Here is a 12,302-nt window from a genome sequence, read left to right on the forward strand (position 1 = left end):
CTTTATTGTAATCAGGATGTGCTTCCACCACAGTTTTTCAGAGACTGATCAAAGGAAGGTTAGATATCCCAGCGTCAATTTTTTCTGGCAGGAGCTTGTTTGAGAATAAGGTAACAGAGGACTGGAGCCATTGTAATGAGTTAAAAGTATTTAATATTGTCTCATGTAACCCAAACTATCTAGTTTACATAGCAGTAGATCTATGACATAGAAATAGATTTGCCTCAAAAATTCACTTATATCAATGAGTCTCAGCAATTCATTGATATCATTCTTGTTTTTAATATCATTAGGAATATGGTTACCTAACATTTTATTTTTGTTTTAAGATTAGTTTTAGCATTATGATGAGGTTGACCCTTTTCTTGAAAATCAGAATTCTTTACGTCAAAACACTGAATTAATAAAGTATTCTATTGTTTGCTGTCAGTCCTTTCTCAATACTGAATTATCATCTGACCCTCTAAACATTTTCCAGATCCAAGTAATTAACTCAGCCAACTGTTTTGACTTTATTCCAATAAAAAAACAAACACTATATTATGTGTCATAGGAAAATTGCCTTTAACGTCTTGTTTTTCAAAGTCACAGTTTCCTCTCAGGAGCACTGTACAGAGGCCAAAACTTCCATCTGGCCAACATACACTCAAGAATAGCCAAAACTCAGTGCCTGCTTGAAGCCTTGTCAGAACTTCTCAATTGTCATTGAGAAGCATTGTCAATCACCCTCAAGTGTAAGCATCAGGCAGCTGGAAAAAAATTGTGCAGAGTGGACTGGACACAGCAACTTAGAAGCCTTTTTTGAGGAAAATGTCTGGTCATTTGCCCAGCTTCTTTGATTGTCACCATAAAGTAAAGATCCAGTTTATTATATCATATTACATTGTTCCATGTATTGAAGGATATAATTAACAGGTTCATCTTTCTGGGTTTTTTTTTTTTTTTTTTTTTTTTTTGTTTTTTTTCAGATGTAGAGATGCTTCAATCCAAACCAGACACTCCAGTTGCTGGAGATGAAGCTTCTATAACTACAAAAGACTCAATGCTTCGCAAGTTTTTAGAAGGTGAGACCTATTTTGAGGGAAGGGTGGCACTAGCACAGTTAAAGCAATTAAATAGAACCTGAGATTTCTTCATGAACTCTTAAGGATAGAAGATAGCCCACACTGTTGGCATTTTTCAAAGGACTAATTCTCTGTAGTACTTCGTTGACCATCACACAATAGCTTTTGGTAACCACTGGTCTGTTTTATTTGTTCACTATTAAAGTATGTTAATTAACTGAAATTAATTAAACTAACTGTTCCTCAAATTCTTAGAGCTAGGAGATTTTTCACTATTTTTTTCAAAACAGATGGTACAGGCATAGTGGCAAACAATTGCATGCTACTAGACGTTAATGACTTTATCAAGTCCTGTCATGAAGGTCTTTGGTGCATTTAAGGCCCTGCAAAACTGGATGGTTTTGGCTGTGAAATGGGCGGCTTGGTAAGAATGTGGTACATAATGCATCTGGAGGGAACCAGTGTTCAGTGAAGTAGCCAGGGTTCTATTCTTACAGACTCTGCTCTGTTGTAGGTGGTAGCATGGATATGCCAGATCCTGAGGAAAGAGGTCATGAGCAGTATGATGATGATGTGTACTACTCGGTGGAACAAGACCCTTTTCCACAGGAAATGGCTAACAGACCTCCAGTTCCTGTTCCAAGACCAGAATCTAGCTCTCCACAGCCAGACAATGAGCTGTACATCTCCAAAAGTGAGTTGGTTACCAGTGGAAGTATAGACCAGTAAACTGTAGAATGGCATTGACATGGGCTCCAGTTGCCAAATAAACACCAGGATACCTGGATTATTTGACTCTGGAGTTAGGTTACCTTCGGGATCCAATTCCAAATCTGTTTTTTCATCTTTTGCCTACTCTGAGAATGTGGGGATGCTACATCCCAAGATCTTGGCCTAAGCTTGCTCTTCATGAAAGCCAGTAGCATGACAGTTTACCCCCAAATGGTATAAACAAATCTAACTAAATAGGAAAGATCCTGATGTTATAAGGACACAATTAAGCTAACAAATTGAGACGTTGCTGATCTGTAATGATCAGCATTTGATACATGTTGATACAACTGCATTTGTATAGGACATGATTTTATACCTCAGTACCTCCCTCTGAGGTGGGGTTTTATTGAAATTGAAGATTGTTCCTCTTAGTTCATTAGGCAGCTTTGGAAACCTTGGTCATATATCACGAACATTCTAACAAGAACTACAATGACGTGTGAGAGAGTAATTTCAGTGACTTCTTCCTGCTGTGACAGGACTATGGAGAAATCATGTCCAGATTTCTCTTAGAGGGGGCTGAGCTAAATTCTCTGAGGTCAATAGAAAGAGAATTCTGCTGTACAAATCTTTGTCTTCTTCAATGGACTTAGAAGGGTAACAGAAGCTGTAAAGCAGTAGAATTGTATGTGCTTGCCATATTCATCCTTACTATTTCCTTCTTCATGAGATGCATTTCAGGATCTAAGGAATGTTTCTTTTGCAGTTTTTGCACAGAAGGCTCAAAGACCTGAGAATCTTTATGTTCCTAGAGGAAGGGTTAAGAAAGGTAAGGCAGAAGTTCACCCTGAAAATCCTTTCAGTAATCCAAAAGCAGATCTGTTACAGTAGCTTCATGTGTGTGAAACATGATAGAATAGACTGTTTTGCAAAGCTCTGGGGATAACAGTCCTCTATGAATGGCCAAATCTTTTTGACCTTTTGTGACACTGGAAACTCTTAAAAGCGCAGAGTGTGAGGGGAGCACATCTCATGTCTTGGGAACTCTTTTTTATGTTACAAATGAACTAGAAAATGGTAGCCTCAGTAGAATGGGTTTTCAGTTTCTGGGCTTAAACTACGCAAATTACTTAGATATAGTCTAGCCTTGTGACTGCTAAGGTAAAAGCTCTGTTCTGTGAATTGCTGAGGAAGCAGGGCACTTTAAGGAATATGTTTTGTGTTCTTTACTTAAATTATGTTTTTAAGAGCAGAGCTTATCCCTTGGATATATTTGTGTGAGAGGCTACCTCTCAGTTGGGCTTTTAGACCTGATGAATAGTAGGATGGCCTACGAAGAAAATACTTCTTAGGAAACACTCAGTCTGTAATATTTTCTCTTTTTCCTTCTTTTTTTTCTTTTTCTTTTTTTTTTTTTTTTTACATCTGCTGATTCAAGGGTACTTGATCTCTTTGTATTCAGCAAGGAAGGCAGATGCTGCAAGTTTAATAATATTTTTGCTGGTGTTCTCTCTTCAGAGGCAATAGTCAGGCCTGTAAGGGACCTGTCTCAGTCAAGTATATATGATCCATTTGCTGGAATGAAAACCCCAGGTCAGCGGCAGCTGATTACATTACAGGAGCAAGTGAAGATGGGCATCCTCACGGTGGATGAAGCTGTACTTCATTTTAAGGAGTGGCAACTGAACCAGAAAAAGAGATCAGAATCATTCCGGTTCCAGCAGGTACAGACTTACACTACTGTTTAAGAAATACAGCTGTCTCTCTATGTATATATCACAAGCTTTTCAGCATGGGTACATTTTTTTTCCTGGTTGGAGCAGGAAGGCTGCTAACATAGTCTCCCAGCTAGCTGAGTTCTCTCTTGCCATGGAGGAGCTGTTCCCAGTAAGCAGTTTTACAGATCTGCTTGTCTTGCAGTAATATTGTTAGTTTTTGAATATCTGTATACAAGGAATTGGATCAAATCCAGATGGCTCAATCACCTTTCTAGAGGTCACCCTGCACCCACCTGCTGGCAGGGGACTTCTGTGATGAATTAACTTGTTGGATCTCATCCATTTCAGATCAGCGAAAACTCTGTGTCCCAGATGGTGTGTTGGCTGTAAAGTCCTAGTTGGTAGATGATCTGATTTCTCCAATTGTTTGTTAATGGCTACAGGACTGTTCTTTGCAGCTGGGCAAGGTCTAGCAGTGGTCATTAGTAAAAGCAGAGTGTTTAGGTGGCTTAACAGAAAGAGGGAGTTGTTTTGTTGGCAGCAGTGATGTAATGACTGGTGGAACAATCAGTTAGACTTTAAAATTTTTATTCTCAAGTTAGAGTGAGAATCCTTCTTTAAAACCACTGCCTGCTTCTTTGGGTGCCTTTTGTTCATGCTCTGGCAGTCTGGTCTCCAGTGGGTGACGTTGTTTTGGAAGTTGTCAGAACAAAGGCAAGGCTTTTTCTCACTTGGAAAGGTCCTCTCTACCCAGAAACAGTCAGAGGAGTCCCTTCTTAGACCAGAGAAGAACACAGTACTACTTAAGTAAATTGATGTAGAAGAGATGAAGTGGCATGCTTTATGCCCCATGCCATGAGCAGCTTTCAAAATCTCTGCTCCGAATTCTGCTTCATGGTACAGCAGTTGCTTCATCTGCTTTTCTACCTATTCAGGGGTTTCCTCCTCTCAAATCTGTACATATTTCCCTGCTGAAAAAAGTTCTCTTTTTCCTTCCTACCTTTTTGTACTATAAGGTGTAATATGCTGCCACACAATGGTGAAGAGTCTTTGCTCCCAGTTACATTTCTTCATTGGGGATATCCTGAATTCTGTGTTGTACCTCACGCTCTGGGATGCATGGCAGCCATTTCTGTCCCTGCAGTCAGAATTATCTGTTCATTAGTACAGAAATGACACTGCAGTTACTTGATTGTGGGTCTTGTGTCCATGCCAGTGTCACAGTGCAAACAGAAAATACAGGGAGTTCTAAACCCAGTCTGCTGCTTACCTGCCACTGCCCATGAGTATGTGAATTTGATCTTAACATACATAATGAACAACAGAAAAAACTTGGTTTCTGAAAGGCACACATGGGTTTCTGAAAGGAATAAATTAAAACCTGTTGACGTGATTTGGACTTCAGCCAGGTCTAGCAAGCTTTGTTACAGCTTAACTGCAAAGTTAGCTAAAATATAATACTGGTTTTGTCAGAAAGCTGCTCATCTTCCTTCATCCAAAGCCCTGAAAAAATATCTTGTGATGTTTTTAGGAAAATCTGAAACGTCTACGAGACAGCATAACCAGGAGGCAAATGGAGAAGCAAAAAACCCACAAAAGTGCAGGTAACAGTCTTTGTTTCTGATATTCTCTGGTAATGAAGCAGCTAACCATATTACCAAGCTTTTCGGGCAGATACGTGTCAGTGTGTATTGTGGTTCTGTGATATTTTAATATGCACATCCATGTGCCAGTTGGCAAAAAACTTCAGGAAGTTGCTTTGCTCCTCACTTTCATAGCCAAGAAAAGGATGCCTGCATCTGTGGAGTGGATCTTGATTCATTCATGTACAGTTATGATTGTCCTTATGCAATTGTGTTTAACTTTGTCCTTTAGTGCAAAGCTGTCTCTTGGAGGCTATAATTGCATAGACCTTTCTGAGCTGTTCATTTTCCCTTCCAGATTTGGAAATTACAGTACCCATTCGACATTCTCATAATACTTTGGGGAAACCAGAATGTGGAATATATGAATACACCCCCAGGAAAAATGTTTTTCCACTAAAAAAGGAGTTAAAACGGGGAGACTGGAAAACAGAAAGCACATCCAGCACAACAAGTAAGCAAGCTCTGAGTGTTACCATTCCTACAGGAAAGCTGGATGGAACACACTTCCAAGGCCTGACTCTGGAGTCAACCCAGGGGACAGGACTTCTGTTCCTGAATCCCAGCACTGACAATGCCACCCCAAACCTTGTATGCCTCAGGCCAGTGTTCTTAAAACGGTAAAAGCAAGTTCAGGTGTGCATCAAATGGTCTGCGCATCTTTTGTTTGCATCTCTGCGGGAGGAGAACCTGAAAGCTGAGCAAAAGATTCTCTTGAGCTTTCTCAGGGAAGGCATACCACCTGTCTTCAGTTCTTAAAAGTAAATGGCAGGTGCTGTCTTCTTGGAAAGGATGCTCCCATGTTGTGACTGCCAGCAGGCTGTGTGCTCTTCTGGCCTGAAGGGCAGTTATATTTCAGGCTGGAAATCAGTCTCTACATGTTGTTTCTTCAATTGTTTTACATAAAGGACAGCATTTTTCATTGGTAACTGTGGGACCTCTTGAGTGACTTGGGCAGTCTGCACATTTTTATTATCTTTGCTTTTCATTACGTTTAGTTTGTGCAAATTAAATCCCTGCATTCTTGCTCTTACTTCAGACTGAGCAATTCTTTCAGAAATCATTAAGGATCAGTTTGGTCCTTTGAAAGGAAACCTGACTTCCTGTGAGGTTGCTACCTTTGTGACTGTTGGCAAGATGCAGCTGGCGTACATCCAGAATAGGTGCCAGAGGCGGCTGGCTGAGCCAGTAACTTGCATACAAGCACATGTGAGAGTTGTGTTAACAAGTCTGCAGAGCTCAGCTGTGTGCAGCTTGGTGCTCTTTCTCATGGTGTGATTGTGAGAATGGATCCTACAACAGTATTTAGCACTCTTAAGTGCTGCTGTTTGTTTCAGCTCATGAGACTTACCAAAGCTAGCAGGGAGGGACTGCATCTTAGAAGAAAACCTCTCTATCCACCATTTCAGTGTGGAAGTTTCTGTGTCCCAGTATTTCACAGCCCTATAGAATGTTACCTATTTATGACTGAAACCAGCCAGAGCAGTGTAGGATATGTTTGTGAGTTGCTGTCACCTTTGGAGTTGGCATGACTGATTGCAAAAACACTCCCTACTCTGAGTCCATGACAGTTAAATGAGTTTGCACAGATGGGTGCTGAAGGTTGTTTGAACAAACTTGGTTTTAACTTGGAAATAGACTAGGAAACATTCCTGTGATGAGGGAGGATTGTTGTAAGAGGGGGTAGTAAACAGTTACTTATTTGGAACAATAATTTCTTAAGCAGTCACTGCAGAAATGAGTGTGACAGTGCTCAGAGCCATCCAGCTTCATGCACTTGTTAAAGGTATGGGGACTGATAATTTAAATGTACCTAAGTGTCGGGAGTGTAACCCTTGTGAAAACATTTGCCTGACTTTGCCAGATGATATTGGCATTGGATCTTTTCAGTTAGATTATGGTTGTGAGTATTTAACCAGAAGACTGGATAAAGAAAGATAAGGTAGAAAACGTCTAGAAAGAAAGCATAATTGAATGGCTTGGTCCTGTAGTTTGTGTTGTATGAAGTGCTGTTGTTTGGATCCTGAACATATGAAAAAAACCAGTGAAAATAAATTAATCTAAACAAACATTAATGCTGTGTGCAAGTATTAAGCATGAGGTTAGAAAGAGCCCTGAGTAAGGGATTTGCAGTTAAATCACCAGGATTTATTAATCAGTTTTTCTCTTGCCTACTCCAGGTAGTGCAAGCAACCGCTCCAGCACTCGGAGTATACTGAGTGTCAGCAGTGGGATGGAAGGAGATAGTGAGGTAAGCTCTCACCTCTGCTATGTGCTGCTCTGCTGTCCTTAAGTACATGCCTTTGTTTCCATGCAAAAAAAGGAAAAAAAAAAAAAAAAGAGCTCAGAGCTGGCATTGCACTTAGAGAAATGCCAAAACGTAGCAACTTATTTCGTGAAGATACCAAGAACCAAATTCTGCTATTTTGTTAACACTTCTCCGCATTTTTGTAGGACAGTGAAGTCCCAGAAACAGCAAGGAGCCGCAGCCCAGTTCCTCACCAAGTAGAGAGGCTTCCTTTCCCAGAAAGGCCACCCAGAGTGCCTCCTCGAGGTGCAAGCAGGTAAAACCAAAATGCAGCTCAGAATGTGTGCTTTCAGTGAATCCATATGGAAGCCTTGGATAGAAAGCAAGGCAGAAAGTGAGTGTGTTTTTGAACAAAGTCTACCAGACTGCTGTCTGCCAACACACACTGTTAGGAATTGTAAGGTCATTGCTTTTCATCTGTATGTGGAGGAATCTGTTTCCTAGTTGGTAACAAGGCTGTTGCAGTGCTGTCCCTGTGGTTCATGCACAGTAAGGGGCAGCACTAGTGAAGCACACAATGCTTGTCATAGTAACACTGACCTAGGTGGAGTTGCATTCTGCCCTTGGCAGAGATTTAGTACCTGATTCTCCTGAGAACATCCTCTTGGAACATACAAAGTGTAGTGCAGGGGGAAGTTCCTTTCGGCATTCACTTGGACTTCTTTCTTTTTACAAAGTTCAGATCTCTCCAAAGCATATGTGTTTACACATTACTGGCCCCAAAGAAAGAACTGCACTGGTTTTATAAAAGGTGTTGAGAAGTTTTGCCTTGATTCGATCATAAACTTATATAACTTGTAGACATTCCTTTAGTCCAACCAGTGCAAGTCTATGAAGTCTGTTCCCCAAAAGGTTCTCTCAGTACAAATAATAATAAAATTCTCCAACTGTTAAAGCAGTAATTGCCACTGTGTGGGTACAGCAAGGTCTGTGCTGTCACTTGGCTTTGGCAAGGATATAGCTGGAATTTATCTGCAGTTAGTTTGAAAAAAGGTTTTGAATCTTTTGATCTCTTCCTATTGCATCTTCATTTCAGGAGAAAGCTACCATACTATCAAAGTTTTACTCCAACCAACTAGCATCTCTTTCTAGTAACAGTAGAATTACTGCAGCTGAAGAACTGAAGAAATAGCTTGGACAAGAACAGTGGCAGCTTGGCATCTGCTCTGTTGCTGAATCAGCCTGTTTTTCTTCTTGTATGATTATAGATTGTACAGTATGCTTACATATGATGTTACTGCATGCAATGCGTTGTTCCAGAACTCTATTTTCTACCACTTTCACATATATTTTCGTTTTCTGTCTTTTTATAGGCCTGTAAGCTGTGAAGGCTTTTATCCTCCACCTGTGCCCCCAAGAGGTCGCTGAATCTTTCAACATCTGTGGAATATGAGATTTTTTTTCTGTTTATATATGTGTTTGTACAGATATTTTTGGCCTGTCTTAAATTATTTATAAGTGGGACCCAAATGAATTCATTCCCTTCATCATCCCTGAAAGTCTGGTGGCTTTTCCCATGATTTTCACTGGGACTTTTTGGCATTCTGTAACTTTTTTTTTAGTTGGAAGAATTTTGATGCTTTGGGGCTTCAAGAAAAAGTATCATCATTGGGAAGAACACTGATGTGTATCTTGGGAACCCTGCACCAACACGAAGATGCCATTTGATCAAGAAAGCACATGTGTCCTTCTAGGAACTAAATCCTGATAAACGTTGTTACCAAACCTCTCAATACAGTCTATCAGGGCTTGACTGGAAAACATGCTTAAAAAGTTAAGAAAATGTTTGAAAAGTGCTCATTACAGCAGGAGCAGGTGAATGTACTGCCATTTGGCATAACATTATGGATACAATTATACTGACCTTTCAGAAGGTGTGGCATCTCCCTTTAGCAATCATTAAACCATGGGGGGGGGGGGGGGGGGATGAGAAATTGTCTGCAAGAATGTATTTTGCATACAGCCTTGAAAATGCTTTTCCTGTTCCCTCCCTGAAGAGGACAGACAAGGTGTTGTGTGTGCTGTATTCACCAGGAAAATTCCCAAGACAGGGACCTTCTGTATCACCAACCAACTGTACTTAAACCCTTCTCAGCCAGGGTGCAGGTATTGTGTTACAAAATCATGACTGAGCTCTCAGAGAAAGAATTGGTGGAAGTGCTGTGTTCTGTGTCTTTTACATGTGGTCATTATAGCAGCAATATGAAGGCATTTCACTTTATACTCTGGAACAGTAGTGAGTCTCCCAATATTAGTGCACACTCCTCACAAATATCAGCTGTATTTTAGCTGGCTGCAGCAGAAACAGACAGCCTGGGGGCTGGACTCAGCTTGCTTACTGTTCCTTTCTACCAATGTGAATCTGTAGCAGCTATGGCCAGTTTTTTCTGCCTGAGGGCTTACAAACTTAAGGCTTCTTGGTTTGGCTCTCTTCCAGACCTTGAAATCTTCTGTGCATATCCCAACCCCTGGGGGACAGGCTTAAGGCTCCGGTTGTCCATGAGTGACACAGATGGGTATTCTACAAGATAATATTCAGGGTAGAGAATTAATCATCATTGCGTATTTTGTTTCCTGGGACGGAAGAGGGGGAATGGCTTGAGAAACAAGACAGATACATTTGTATTAGGTGATCCCTCAAGTATAGGTAGGGCATGTGGAGCTTCTGTCTGATCGTGTCAGCTCCCCTTCATCTGGAGGAGAGAAGGTGAGGGAGGGAGTTGCAGTTCCTTTCTCTTGCGGGGTGGCAAACTCAATTTGGGAAGCTGCAGAAGTGACCGCAACCATGACTTGACCAACACTGGATGAAGGTGGAGAAGCCCTGCTGTTTTCAGGGATATGGGCATATACTAAATGCCATCTATGCATTAGACTGATAGGATTTGGGTGACTCCAAATGCAGTTCATGTATCTTCTCCTTTTGATGACAGAGGGATGCAGGCGTTGTGCTGCATACACAGCACAACAGATACAGAGGTGTCCTTTCTGTTTTATTTTATTTTTTAAAGGAACCTCAGTGCTGTCTCCAGTAACTGCCACTATGGACTCTCAGTAACAGCTGGCTTTTTCTCACTGGAGCCAGGGGAATGATGAGGTGAGGGCTGCTTTCCTGAGCTCTTCTTGGAATGAAACAAGATTTCCAGCACTATTAGCTCAAATTGGAAGGAGGGAAAGAGGTTTTGGTGCTGAAGTGAAGAAAATAGTAGCAAGGATAAGTGAAGAAATAGGGATAAAAGAAATAAACCAAAAGAAGAAATTCAGCAGCTTGATTGTCTTCAGCTGTCACATGCTTTGGTTTGCACACAGCTCCCTGGTTTTGCTTAAAAATTCCCTATCTTCTTGGTGCTGACTGCAGCTGTGCCTCAGACCTTGAAGCTGTGATAAGAGGAATTTGTCTGCTTTCACATCTGCTAGGTACATCATAAAGTAGAATTATAGGATATGGGTAAAACTGTAATAAGGCAGGAAAGGAAGAGCAAATTATAAGTGTATCATGAAGATTTTCTTTCAGCACTGTTGGACTGGCGCAGCTTACCTGCTTAGCCACCAAAGTGCGTGTTCCACATAGGTTGGATTCATCTAGTTGCTTTCAGCCTCTTACATTTCAATGTATGAAGCCCCTGTATCTGTATTTTGTGCTGGTGAGCATGTGGTGTGTGTTGCTTCCACCCAGGATGAGAAATGCACTGAAACTGAAGATCAGAAGAGACCTGAGAAGAAAACAGCCTGCATGCAGATTGCTGGTTACTTAAGAGTGTGCTTGGGAGGGAAAGCGGAAAGGGAAATATGAACAGTGTTTCTGATGCATAGAAGAGTTCAAGGACTGAACAGATAATAAAATCACTTGTAAAAACTTAAGTGGACTGGCCAATTATAGGGGCATCAACCAATCCACCAAACTCAGGTGCCAGCTGGCAGGCCTGGCGAAGAGCGTTTGTTCTTTGTACAGCATGCCTTGCAAACCCTGCTGCAGCAGATGGCTCTGGTTGGCCCTGTTGCTGACTGAGAGACTTAAGTACTGAATAAACTGAAGATGCTGAAGCCTTCTCTCTCTGTCTCCCAAGGGTAAGCTACTCTATTTTGGACTGAGATGCAGTGACTAGAAAGAAACATATGGTGTTATCAAAACTGTCTAGGTTTTTTTTTTTTTAGTCTGTATGTAATACAAGCATGGATTTTCCATGGGTTTTGGCAAGTATCTCTACAAGGACCTTGCTTCTACTGGAACAGTGCATGCACTGTCTCCTGAATCTCTGGAAAAGGCTTCATATAAAAATACCTTGTGAAATATGTTCAGGGAAGGTAATACTGAATGTGTAAAACCACAAGAGGAAGAACTTTCAGCATAGGTATGATGGTCACAGGGAAATCTGTTTTCTGTGTCATTTCTACAAGGCATGGATGACACATAACAGCATGGAGTTCCTGCCTTCTGCTCATGTCGTTTATTGTCTGCTTATTTGTTGGCTCTCTTTATTTGAGAAGATGGTTTAGCCTCCAGCCCTTTTTAAAAGAATATATGATAGCTTTTGAATTTTTTACTCCATTTCTTTAATTTAAAAGTTGTCTGATGAATTAATGTTCAATACCATGAGCTTTTTGGATTGGAGGCTTTGTTTGGTTTGCCTTTTCTTACTGTGGACTTGTAGTTTGAGGTAGGTCCAAGTTTAGAGGCAGGTTTGTGGAAACTGTCTTAGAAACCTTAAAAACTGACAGAAACCTTACCCTGAACAAGGTCCAGGTGCGGCTGTGGCATCTCAGTGCCCGCCCTGGGCCCCTGTGGCTCCGTGTGCTCCGCTGCTTGTGCCACAGGCGTAGAGAATGGGCCTGTTTCACAGAATCACTGAACTGACGA

General features: G+C 41.1%; 1 protein-coding gene across 1 annotated transcript in view; it reads left to right on the forward strand.

The window, feature by feature from the left end:
* The window catches only part of PIK3AP1 (phosphoinositide-3-kinase adaptor protein 1), a 39,393-nt gene extending 27,371 nt beyond the window's left edge, over window positions 1–12,022 (forward strand). The window contains exons 9-17 of the mRNA XM_066191337.1: window positions 969–1,064; window positions 1,579–1,758; window positions 2,545–2,607; window positions 3,297–3,502; window positions 5,028–5,100; window positions 5,438–5,593; window positions 7,320–7,390; window positions 7,594–7,703; window positions 8,761–12,022. Of these exons, the coding sequence (XP_066047434.1) occupies window positions 969–1,064; window positions 1,579–1,758; window positions 2,545–2,607; window positions 3,297–3,502; window positions 5,028–5,100; window positions 5,438–5,593; window positions 7,320–7,390; window positions 7,594–7,703; window positions 8,761–8,815 (1,010 nt within the window). The 3' untranslated portion in view covers window positions 8,816–12,022. The remainder of the gene's footprint in view (window positions 1–968; window positions 1,065–1,578; window positions 1,759–2,544; window positions 2,608–3,296; window positions 3,503–5,027; window positions 5,101–5,437; window positions 5,594–7,319; window positions 7,391–7,593; window positions 7,704–8,760) is intronic.
* Window positions 12,023–12,302: the final 280 nt, after the last annotated feature.

Source organism: Chamaea fasciata, unplaced genomic scaffold, assembly GCF_029207755.1.
Source record: "Chamaea fasciata isolate MVZ Bird 193981 ecotype frontalis unplaced genomic scaffold, bChaFas1.0.hap1 SCAF_9, whole genome shotgun sequence".
Classification (NCBI taxonomy): Eukaryota; Metazoa; Chordata; class Aves; order Passeriformes; family Sylviidae; genus Chamaea; species Chamaea fasciata.